Source organism: Triturus cristatus, chromosome 2_2 (genome assembly GCF_964204655.1).
Source record: "Triturus cristatus chromosome 2_2, aTriCri1.1, whole genome shotgun sequence".
Classification (NCBI taxonomy): domain Eukaryota; kingdom Metazoa; phylum Chordata; class Amphibia; order Caudata; family Salamandridae; genus Triturus; species Triturus cristatus.
This window is the reverse complement of record NC_140582.1, coordinates 855,373,192-855,385,210: the sequence shown is the minus strand read 5'-3', so window position 1 is coordinate 855,385,210 and position 12,019 is coordinate 855,373,192. Positions and strand designations below refer to the sequence as shown.

General features: G+C 41.6%; 1 protein-coding gene across 1 annotated transcript in view; it reads right to left on the bottom strand.

The window, feature by feature from the left end:
* PDS5A (PDS5 cohesin associated factor A) overlaps positions 1–12,019 on the bottom strand; it is a 1,513,477-nt gene that overhangs the window by 602,134 nt on the left and 899,324 nt on the right. Inside the window, exon 23 of the mRNA XM_085642237.1 lies at positions 7,584–7,720. Coding sequence (XP_085498363.1) covers positions 7,584–7,720 — 137 coding nt within the window. The remainder of the gene's footprint in view (positions 1–7,583; positions 7,721–12,019) is intronic.

Genomic DNA, 12,019 nt, shown 5'->3' with positions numbered 1-12,019 from the left:
CAAAGACCACGAGGGCGTCCTCCCGGTGACTGTGACCAAACATCCAGCACCCAAGGACTCACCTCGACGCTCCTGACGACGCCTGCAGCCTCAACACCAGGGACCCCTCCAACCGCGATCAGCAGTGGGTAAGATTTTCCAACACCAATAGAAACACCTGCACCAGGCGCCCCACGGCCGCCTGTGCCCAAATCCTGGCCATCTACCCAACCTGCAGCTTCCCAACTTACCTCTCGAAGTGGTGGTCGCACCTGAAGAATCACTGTCCCAGAGTTTGCAGCCTTTGTTCGTCTCGCAGCTTTCCCATTGAAATCCATTGGGCGCCCGACTGCCCAGAATCCCACTGCACCCGGCTGCCCCAGTGCCGCCGAGGGTGAACCAACTACCCTGTTCGACTTCCCCACATGCCCAGAGTAAGTGACCAGGAGCTTTGCTCCCACAGCTATGTGGCCTGCCTGCAAGCAGCCACCAACCAAAGGCCCCCTGCCCGCCATAGGCTAACATTGGACCTACTCTCTCTGCACCCGGCCGCCCCTGTGTCACTGAGGGTGCAACAACAGTACAATCCTGAACCTGGGAGACCCTGGAGTCTTGCCCCAGAACCTTAACTCTGCCAGTCGAGTACTTACCTGAAAGCCGATAACTTACATTTTCTCCAAAGGGTAACACTGACTGGTTTTCACTTGGAAATTCTTCTATAAGTGTCGAGTTTTGAAACTTTGAACTATTCACAAAAAATCGTCCGATTAACGAAAACGAAATTACTCATCTGTTCTCAGAGAGATCCCAGTGCTGGACTAAGGTGCCCAGCACAGACCAGAAAAAGTCATTACAACTGTGATTTTACGATAACTTGATTTTCCTCCATAGGATAACATTGCCTGGTTTTTACCAGAAATTCTTCTGTCGATTTTTGCAGCATACAAATATTCCTTAAAAATCGCCTGTTTAACGAAAACGATTTCTTTCAACTGTTTACGGGAAATGCACTAGGGCTGAATCCAGGATCCAGCCCTGAGTAAGAAAAACGTTTGTAAAGTAATTCTATTGCAGTTTACTTAAAAATCCCATTGCGCTCAATGTTATAGATATACAAAGTATTGTGTTGCCTATTGCAACCCCTGTACCTTATTGCATTCAAAGTCTATTTTGTTCATAGAAAGTATTCAACAACAGCATCTTATCTTGAGAAAGTATTTTGTGCAAACCTGTGGTTCTAAAATAAAACTGTATATTTTTTACACAAACAATTGGCCTAGAGTTCAGTTCTTGAGTGTGTGAGACCATTTGCTGACTGAGTGTGTACATCAAATGCTTTACACTGTCCTCTGATACGGCCTTACTGCTCGACCAAGTGTAACGTAGAAACATCCAGGAAACAAGGTAAATTTGAATAAATTTGCTTTATGTGCAAGAGCAGAGACACAGCACAATGAAGTACTAAATGAATACCAGTAACTGCCAATCCTGGAACATGAAACATAGATTGTACCACGCAGGTACTATGTTCCATGTTCTAATAAATAAAGCCACACAGTATTAAGCATATCAATATTAACAAGGAACAGAATGCAACACATTCCCCCCCTAACAAATATAAATATAACATATTAGTCCAAATACCTTACAGGTAATTTCTTTTCCCGAATATTGTCCTTAACTCTAGACGCCACTGAACGTGTAGAGTGAAGAACATCATTCGAAACTTCCGAAGATCTTTGGACTACATAAGGCTTATCATGAACCAACATTTTGCACTTTGCAACTCTCCTCACATTCCAAACCCTACCATCTTGGGTAATGACACTGTTTTTACATACTTTCACCACTTTGATAGGATGATAAAATTTGGAATACCCCTTAGCCAAAAGCCCAGGCTTCCTGATCCTGACCCATTCCCCTACCACAAAGTCAGGAGTCTTGACATTCATCTTATAGTCAAACCTTCTTTTCATTTCATCTTGTTTACCTTTAACATGTCTAGCAACAGCATCGATATCAGTTGTGACATTAGTTTTATTGAACTTCCTAATCCACCATGGACAAATTTCAGATGGAGGTTCTCTTCCCTTCAATAATTTGAAAGGACTAATACCAGTTACTGAATGTGGAGCGATACGGTACATCCACAGCTTCTTCCTAACCACATCTAGCCAAGGTTCACTAGACATTTGTGCCGACTGAACACTATCTTTGAGAACACGATTAAACCGCTCTACTTGAGAATTTTCCCTTGGTTCATATAAAGAACTAGTCACATGTTTAATATTGCACATACTCAAGAAATCTTCCATTTCATGAGATGTGAGTTATCCCATTATCAGTCACAATTATCTCAGGATAACCTTCACGTGCGAAAACTTCCCTAAAGAAAGTGACAATCACTTGGGTTGACGCATTAGCCACAAACTTGACCTCGGGCCATTTGGAATGATAGTCAACCATGACTAACGCAAAACGAGCATTTGAGGGCAGATTATGAAATGGTCCAGAGATGTCAAAGGCCACTTTTTGCCAAGGAAAAGCTGGCCACACAACCGGCTTAAGAGGCGCAGATGAAGTGTGCAACATCTTATCACTGTTAATGCATTCTGGGCATTCTCTAACCGTTCTATCCACCATTTTGTCAAGGCCCAGCCACCAAAAGTTAGCTCTAATTAAACGCTTCATAGAAGACATACCCATGTGAGTTTGATGAGTAAGTAACAGAATTTGTTTTTGCATAGAAATAGGAGGAATGATCTTGCCTCCTTTGAAAAGTAAACCATCAGTTTCTTCTATATCTGCAGAAACACGACAAAAAGGAGCAAGATCAGCAGAAGCATTCTTTTCCTTCGGCCACCCATTTTTCACAGAACCCAATATTATCTGATACAAAGGATCATCTTTCATTTCCAAAGTCCAATCACTCAGATAATTTTACAAAATCCTGAGACACAAAATCATTTATTGTAGCAACTATATCTATGTCTTGTTCAATCGAAGAGACACAGTCATCACTACAAGGTAATCTGGACAGAAAGCCAGCAGTGACATTGTTTCTGCCCGGAACATATGCCACTTCAAAATCATACTCCTGTAAACAAGAGGTGAGACGAGCTATACGAGCAGTGGAGTTCCAACCACCTCCTGGAGATAAAATACCAACAAGAGGCGTATGGTCAGTTCTAAGTATGAACCTACTTCCCCATACATAGTTGCGAAAATGCTCAATAGCCCAGATACATGCTAACAATTCTCTTTCAATTACCGCAAACCTTCTTTCCGCCTCAGAAAGTGTCCTTGTCCACACCATTCTTCTTTACCAGCACACTGGCTAAGAACTCCTCCTAGTCCATAAAGACTAGCATCTACTGTAATGATGCATTTTTTATTGACACAAAATGACCTTAAGGTGGGAGCATTGATAATCTCCTCCTTAATTTGTTTAAACGCTGCATCCTGCATCTTTCCAGACAAATTCGGAAGACTTCCTCATCAATTCTCTGAGAGGTTCCATTTTAGTAGCAAAATTGTGTATAAACTTGCTATAATATTCACATAACCCTGCAAAAGAAAGAATTATCCTTATTGTCAGGGGCTGGTGCATTGATTATAGCATCCACCAAAGCCTTCTTAGGTACTACCCCTTCACCAGACAACGTGTGTCCTAGATATTCTACGGATTTACAGAAAAATTTACATTTACTAGCCTTGAGTGTTAATCCGTACTCACTTAACCTAGAGCACACTTCTTTAAGATGATGATAATGTTCATCATCATTCTTTGAAAAGATCAAGATATCATCCTGAAAACATTTGACAAATGTAGAAAGATCTCTGAAAATGTGATACATAGCTCTTTAGAACACAGAAGCGGCCTAAGCTAGGCCAAAAGGCATCCTTTTAAACTGAAAAAGGCCATGAGGTGTTATGAATGCAGTGTAGTGCTTTGAATCTTCTGTGAGTTCAATCTGATGATAGGCTGACCGAAGGTCAAGAGTGGAAAACACACATGCACCATCTAACATACAAAGCATCTCATTGATATTAGGAAGAGGATGACAATCCTCAACTACATTGGTATTGAGTGCCCTTAAGTCAACACATAACCTAATACTTTGATCCGGTTTAAGAGCTAAAACAATGGGAGACACCCATTCTGAAGACTCAACCTCTTCAATAATGTCATCCTTAATCATTGTGTCCAACATATCCCTTAAATCATTTCTGATATTGATAGGAACCCCTCTTAACTTTTGTTTTATGGGAATCGAACCCAACTTAACTTTGATCCTGTGAGTGAAACCTTTGAGTTTCCCTAAACCATCCGAAAAAACTTGAGGAAATAACTGTGAAAAATCCACAGTAGATAAAGATAAAGCAAGAACCGAAACTGGTTCTTTGTCTCTGGGATTTAAAAGAATGCCTAGCCTGGCTTGGTCACGCCAACCTAGCACATTTACACCTTTGAAAGTAACATATAATTTAATAGTGGTGGAATTACCTTTAAACCAAATAGGTATCTCTTTGTAACCTATAAAATCAATTTTAGTCCCATCAAAGTTGAAAGCCAAAATATCCGGCTCACATAGGGAATCAATATCAACTAGATCGCCCAAGCACTGGAGGCAATACTCTTTAGTAACAATCGTCCAAGGAGATCCAGAGTCTGCCATGAGTTCCAAGTTCTTCCCCAAAATGTCAACAACACATTTAGGTGAACTAATTTTGTCTGCTTCCGACATATCAAAAAAACTTTGAATTGAAACAACAACACCAGACTCTACATCTCTAATGGAACAATCATTTGGCAAATTCTCACATGCAACATAAGAAACTTTTCCTCTTCCAGTATTGGAGGGAGATGGAGTAAACTTCTTATAATCAGATTTAGGTTTAAATACATTTTTGCACAATTTTGAAAAATGCACAGAAGGTCCACACTTATTACACTCCTTCCCTATAGCAGGACACTGCGGAAATGAAGCTAAATGCTCCGGATTGCCACATCTATAGCAATAAAATTGTCTGGACTTACTCTCATTCTTGTGAATAGAATATTCCTTTGGATTAACCACACTAACCTCATTGGAAGTGACAGATTTAGTATCTTTGTCAAGCGCTTTAATCCATCTATCAGATTGTTCTATAGCTTTGGCAGTACTAATTGCCGTCTCCAAACTAGGATCACCTAAAACCCATAGTTGTTCTTGAACCTTTTTACTTTTAACATGCACTATGATTTGATCCCTGATCATCTCATCAGTCATTAGACCAAAGTTACAATGTAAAGATAACGCACGTAGAGCAGTGAGAAATTCATCAAAACTCATTTTCATCCTGAACTCTAATATAGAACTTAAACCTATTAAGTGCCACACTAGTAGTAGGTTTAAACCTTCCTTCTATACGTAAAATAGCTTCATCATACACATTGTGATCACCACCAGATCTAACTGGAGGAAGAGTTCTAAAAACCAATTGTCCTTCAGAGCCTAATAAATGAAGAAAAATGTTTTTTTTTCTTTCAGCTGACATGCGTTCACCATCGATTTAAAGGTAAAAAATTCCTCCTTCCATCTAGTCCAGGGAATTGGTGGTTCACCTTTATTTTGTAAAAACTTTGAAAGCGGATCAAATTGCATGTTTGAATGAAGATAAAATAATTCTATGTATAGACTGGTTCAAGCTTTGTAGTTACTTGGACGAAACACAATGTGGGAAGTTATGAATTAAGAAAAAAAAATTATATCATACATTAAACTCAATACTTAGCAGTAAGTCACACCTATACGTCATATATCTTGAGAAAACTAGTTAAACAGTTATGTTGTGCACACGTAAAAAATATTTTATAAATGAAAAAAGTATTGTGATAACAAGGTGCAAGAATGATCTAATTGCGCCTAAAATCAACTCCTCTGCTTGTCAAATTCGAACGTTGCAGTTCAAAAATACTAAAAATTGTTATAAAGCCCAAAAGGTTCACAGTCAAATGTCTTGCAGCAGTTGTTAACTCGCAAAATTACCTCACGCGAGCAATGTAGCATCCACTTCTAGAGAAAAACAAACCATTTGAATTGAGAAGAGTAATGCCGTTGAATGCGAGTAAAATATAAGTAGAATTTGCTGATATTGTAGCTTCTTTGTATGCGCGGTTTTACCAATATGGCCGCCGGCGTGATGACATCACACGCATCCAATCCCGACCTTCTTCTTTTAATCACGCGTGTACGTCCCCACAACGAGCGTCTTGATAGGTTAACCAAGCAACGAAAGCCCACGTGCACGTAGATGCAAATCTTGAGACAGCTCGTCACGAGGTATCGAGGTATCCAAGCAACCCACAGTAGAAGCTCATGCATATGCAGGGTGTAAAACGCGAAAATGCTCAAAAATGTCAAACTTGCGATATGAAGCTCCGTCAGCGTCGGGATTTCCAGCATCCGCACAAACCAGGCACCAGCAACAAGACGAGGATATTGACCGCTTCACAAATCACCACAAACAACGTGGATCCGGATGAAGATCTCAGCGCACCTTTGTCTCGGCAGGATTGTGGCAGATGAACCCTTCCACGACTCGTCGCCAATTTGTAACGTAGAAACATCCAGGAAACAAGGTAAATTGGAATAAATTTGCTTTATGTGCAAGAGCAGAGACCCAGCACAATGAAGTACTAAATGAATACCAGTAACTGCCAATCCTGCCACATGGAACATAGATAGTATCACGCAGGTACTATGTTCCATGTTCTAATAAATAAAGCCACACAGTATTAAGCATATCAATATTAACAAGGAACAGAATGCAACACCAAGCTACCACTTTAGAGAGTAACTTCTGCCAAACCTCTGGAGACTCTTGAACTATATACACACTGTACCTCACTTTGGTGCAGTATATATAGAGCCAGTTTCTTACAGATACCGCGACATCATACCGGCGATGACGACGCCAAACACGGAGTCGACCTACGCCGCCTACCGACGCGCAGGGGTACTGTTACGAAAATAATTCTCGGGATCCAGTCTGACGCCTCGGGGTAATTCTAAGGTAGGGAATCTATAACGAATAGTCTCTTTCAGATAGTCAGAATTTTTAGTTAAGCAGGAACTGCAATAAAAATATGACCTGTTTTTCTCTAGTCTGCTGATAGAAAATCATATGGTACATTAGAGCTTTATTAGATTTTATGATGAAAAAAATCAAAATAGTACAACAGAAAAATATAACAATACTGGTCTAATAAGCACAGCAGTTTATTTTCTAAGTGAAGTTAAACAAATTAGCTATTTTTTAAAACAGCTGGCGGAAGGCAAACTAAACTGTGGAGTACACGGTTTGGGGAGTCAGATCTTAGCACTAAGGCATAATCTTGCTTTTTTGCCCTTTGGACACTAGATATACATTTTCACTTTCTTTACATTTGTTAATTACATCCAACAAGCAAGTTTCTTGGCATTGAGAATAATTTCCAAATGCCATATGTTGCCATTTTCCCACATAATAGTATAGGTAACTGCCCAGACATGTACCAATAATAAAACTGAATAAATTATAATTATTTACTACTCTGGAGAAAAAGTGTTTGGACCTACCTAATTCTTTTCTGTTCTGTGAGGTCCCCTTCACTGACCAACATTGCGGATAACAATCGGAGGGTAGAATTTGCAGATTTTGACTGGTTGTTCTTCATTCCCAGTAGCCAGCGTACCAGTAGCTTAATAGCCTGTACCTGTAGGAAATAGTATATGAAATATTAATCATACCACAAATTTCTTTAAAAAAAATAAAATAAGATGAGCGACAGGTGAGACTTGAAGGCACTCCATCACACCAAATATATTAGAAGAAAAATCTTATAACCCACTGAACATATTTTTAAAGTGTAGCCCCTGCAATTAAACAGTGAATATCTGAAGGTCAGAATGTTGTCGTCATCAAAGTGGCTGTAGGAAAAAATGTCCGTTAACTTGGGAACAATATTTTTAGTGGATACCAAGTCTTTGGGTAGATTCCTCAACTGCTGAAAATCCTCCAGGAAACAGACTGGTTCCAGAAATCTTCCTGTAAGCATTAGATCTCCAGCACTGATGGATGGTGCAATGAGACACTAGCCATGACTTTATCCACCACAGAAGTGCTAACTTCAGGTTATGCATGATGCAGAACACTAAGATGGTATTTGTAAACAAGGACAAGCCCTTAAACCGTTATGAGATCAGGGTAACTTATTGGGAAAAAGTAATACAAAGGTTTCATGGAAATCGTTTATAACAGGCTAACATCATTAACATTGCGCAAGTGATTGTTTATTCATAATTCATTTGCAAATGTTTCACTTCATCTCATTCAATAAACTAATATATGATAGGCCTCTTTTCAAAACAGTCCTTGTCTATCTGCATAATATTCTGGTAACTAACGGTCATGGTGAAGACAATGCAATGCTTTAAGTTGTGCATACATTACAGTTAAACATAAAATTACTGGTGAATCAAAGGTTGTCCATCAAGTACATATCTGAATAAGTATCCTCCGATTCTGTCAGATTTCCAAAGTGAGTTGATCAAAATACAACCTCAGTCAATTAGTTCCATTAACTCTTCCACTCCCATAGACACATGACCAGTGTACAAATTTCTAGATTGGGATATTTTTAGATAGAAGTGTCCATACCACAGAACTACTAGGTGGGAGTGTGGTGAGTAATCTACAATTACAGTATCCACCAAAAAAAGCGTTACTAAATGTAAGTAACTTGCTCTTCTGAAAGATGCTTTTAAACTCAGACTCCTCACCATGTGAATAGATACCATAGTAGTACCTCTCAAGGTGGTGGGTCTGTGGAATGGCTCAAACTTAAGTCCTGCAGGAGCAAGCGAGTAAAATCCCCAACTAGACAGACCTGACTATTGTGGCATTAGTGGTTTGTGAATGTGCGCACTGATGCCCACGAAGTTGCTTTACAAATATCCAGGCTAGGCACTCTGCATGCTAATGCAGTAGTAGCAAGTTTGGTTGTGGTGGAATGGGCCTGTAGGACTTCAGGAGGAGGCTTCCTTTTTTTCTTGGAGGATGCTTTTTAGCAAATGCATAGCAGGTCCTAATGCAGAGTATTATCCATCGAGAGATGGTCTGTTTATGCACTGCCTTGCCTGTGTTTGCCCAAGAGAATCCCACAAAGAGCTATTTTACATGACTCACTGAAATGCACTTACGCAGGAATTGGCTGATACGTTCTCCTACTAGAAGGCTGGGTGAAAAGGGCGGGGGCAGAATATTGAGAAGAATACTGTCTCAGGGAAGGCCATCATCTGCAGGAACCAATGACCTGACCTTAAAAAGGCTGGGAAGACTACTGTGTGGGTGGTGGGGGCTATAGCGCTATAGACATCAAGACCCTAGCATATCCCCTAAACGAACAAAATATTGTTGGGATTACCAGGCAATAGGCCTAGAGAGCGTGCCGTGGCTCAGCATTCTTTAATAGTTTACACAGAAGAGTACAACTTTTAGATAAACGGGTGGGAGCCATCAAAAAGCATGTCCATTAAGGACGTCCAATAGTCCCCCGGAGAAGCCTGTGGACCTCATCTATGTGTGTTGCTGTCAAAGCACCACACTAGTTCACACAGCCATGCTTAGACAATCTGTGGTATTTAGGCAGGAATGGTTAGCAAACTTGACCGCATTCCACCTATCTTGAATAGTTTGGGCCGATGAAGGATGAAGTTCTTCTGGGGCCGCAGGTAAGATCTTACCCAGCATGTCCCAAAGTGCATAAACGTAGCGCCCCTGTAGGCAGCTCACATTAACTGACCTCAGGGATTGGCTGGGCAAGGAAAACATACTCGCCAAAGGTGTCCACTCATTTAAACTCAGTCAGGGGGATTATTTAGAAAGCTATTAAGGTTTACTTTACTGGTGGATATCCATACCCCTGTGCTCTCCGGATGCTAGTTCAAAACATTGGGTCTCTTGGAGGAGGTCTATGGTGACAGACCACTTGTTGGATGAGTGGGGGACAGAACATGGCTTAGCCGAACAGTGTGTAGTTAGTAAGGCATTAATTAATGGGCAAAAGCAGTTTGTTCAATGCACAAACCTTCAACAGCCTTTGTAAATACTGTGGTGAAGGAAGTATTCATTCACCTATGTCAATGGTCCAAGAGGATAACAAACCCAATGTCCAATGAGGTGTCCAGTCCACTGGCCTCCTTTAATATGTACTAATTGTCCCAACCATTGTCATCTTCATATGGCTGGCTCTAATCAGCGTCTGAGCCAAAAAGCTTGTGTAAGGTAGGTGCAAGGCTGCATGGTAGTATCTACTGCATAGATAAACAACGTGATGGAATGGGCTCTGGCACCAAGCCCGATGCCAGTAAAGAACCCAGGGTGGGTTTCTGTGGTCCAAACGGTGCGAAGGGATAACCCTCAGACTGTGTTAAGACTGTAGGGCCCCGCAGATCCTTGGTGCCCAAAGGGGTGCCAGAGGGAACCAGAAGCGTGCCTCAGGAAAGGCTTCAACTTGCTGTGAGATCACTCATGGGTAGGGCTTTATTTTTTTAATCAAATGAGTGCTGGTGCCAAAAGCTCTGCTCAGAGACCCACGTTCAGTGCTTTTAAATGATGGTGTACTGAATAACAAGGTTTCATGGTCTTTAATTCACCTTCGGCCTTTTCTTATTCTTGCCAGTCCTGCTTTCTCCTTTTGCGATTGTTTTTCAGACTTTCTCTGCCTCCTTCTTCCCCCTTTCTGAGTTTTTCCCTCTCTTGCTCCGGGTCAGTACCTGATGATTAACAATTAGTCCCCTTACCCAAAGCTCAGTGGCGGTGGGCACCACCGGCTCAAATGAAGTACTGCCCATGGGCCCTGGAATTGTGGCTGCAGTAGAACCAGATAAAGCATCGGCTCCTTGGTGGAACAGGAGTGAGACTGAGAGGAACAGTGTTACCATCATGTCTGCCTAAGGAGAGGAGGGCTGCGGCAAAGTCTTGTTTTGACTTCTGAGGTTTCTTATTCGACTAACCAGAAAACTTTGATTGGAAGGAAAATTGGCCCTGGAACAACTTTGGGAGCCACAGTGGGACTTTGGGAGCCACAGTGGGACAGAGAAATCATCTCTCATGGAACCAACTGATAGGGACACTTTGTTTAGCACTGTAGTGATGCACACCAATAATGGACATTACCAATCTGGAGAAGATCCCGTCAGCTACTTTTGGAAAAGGTTGTTTAGATAGAGATCACTGTGCTTCTGCCCTCACACCGAGGTTGCCCGCATGGTGGGTTGCCCCTGGTAAACCAACCCCCAAAAGCAAACTGCCTGATGAGGCGCAGTCTAAACACCAACACCATCCTTTATGTTGATATAATGAATGGTGGTTGTGCTATTCGATAGGATCTTGATGGGGTTGCCCAAGACGAAAGGGAGAAATGCCTTAAGGGCAAGACAAAACCTGTACATTTATGTGCAGCTTTTTTGAAAAGGATAAGAGTACAAGTAGTGGGTTCATATTTGCCATTCAACAGGAACCAAACACCCCACTGTAGTGCCAGACTCTCTCAGGGGAGCGGTCAAATCCTTCTCCTGTGGATTTCTTTTTTTTTTCTTCATGCCTTTGGACATATTTTTCTCCTAGTGGAGAGCCCTACCCACCTGGAGCACATTACTAGGGCCTCCTGGCCTCCATGGTGGAATTCCTTACAGGGAGTTGGTTACACTGGTTCCATGCACTAGCCTTTCACCCTTTTCCTCCTCTGGGGCTCATCTCCTCACTGGTGGATAAGTCCTGTGTGTAGGAGAGTAGGGTCTGCTTTCTATGTTCACCCCCACTTTTTGCTTTTGCTTTACTGGTTTTCGACTTAGATGTGGCTGTGGGCCTGCTAATCAGACCCACAGCCCTGCTGTTCTCTCTATAAATTGATACTATGTACTTTAGGTGCATAACCCATTTGGATAGGATCACCTTATTGGCCCCTGTACAGTGTACCCTAGGCCTACCAGGGGCTGCAGCATGTATTATG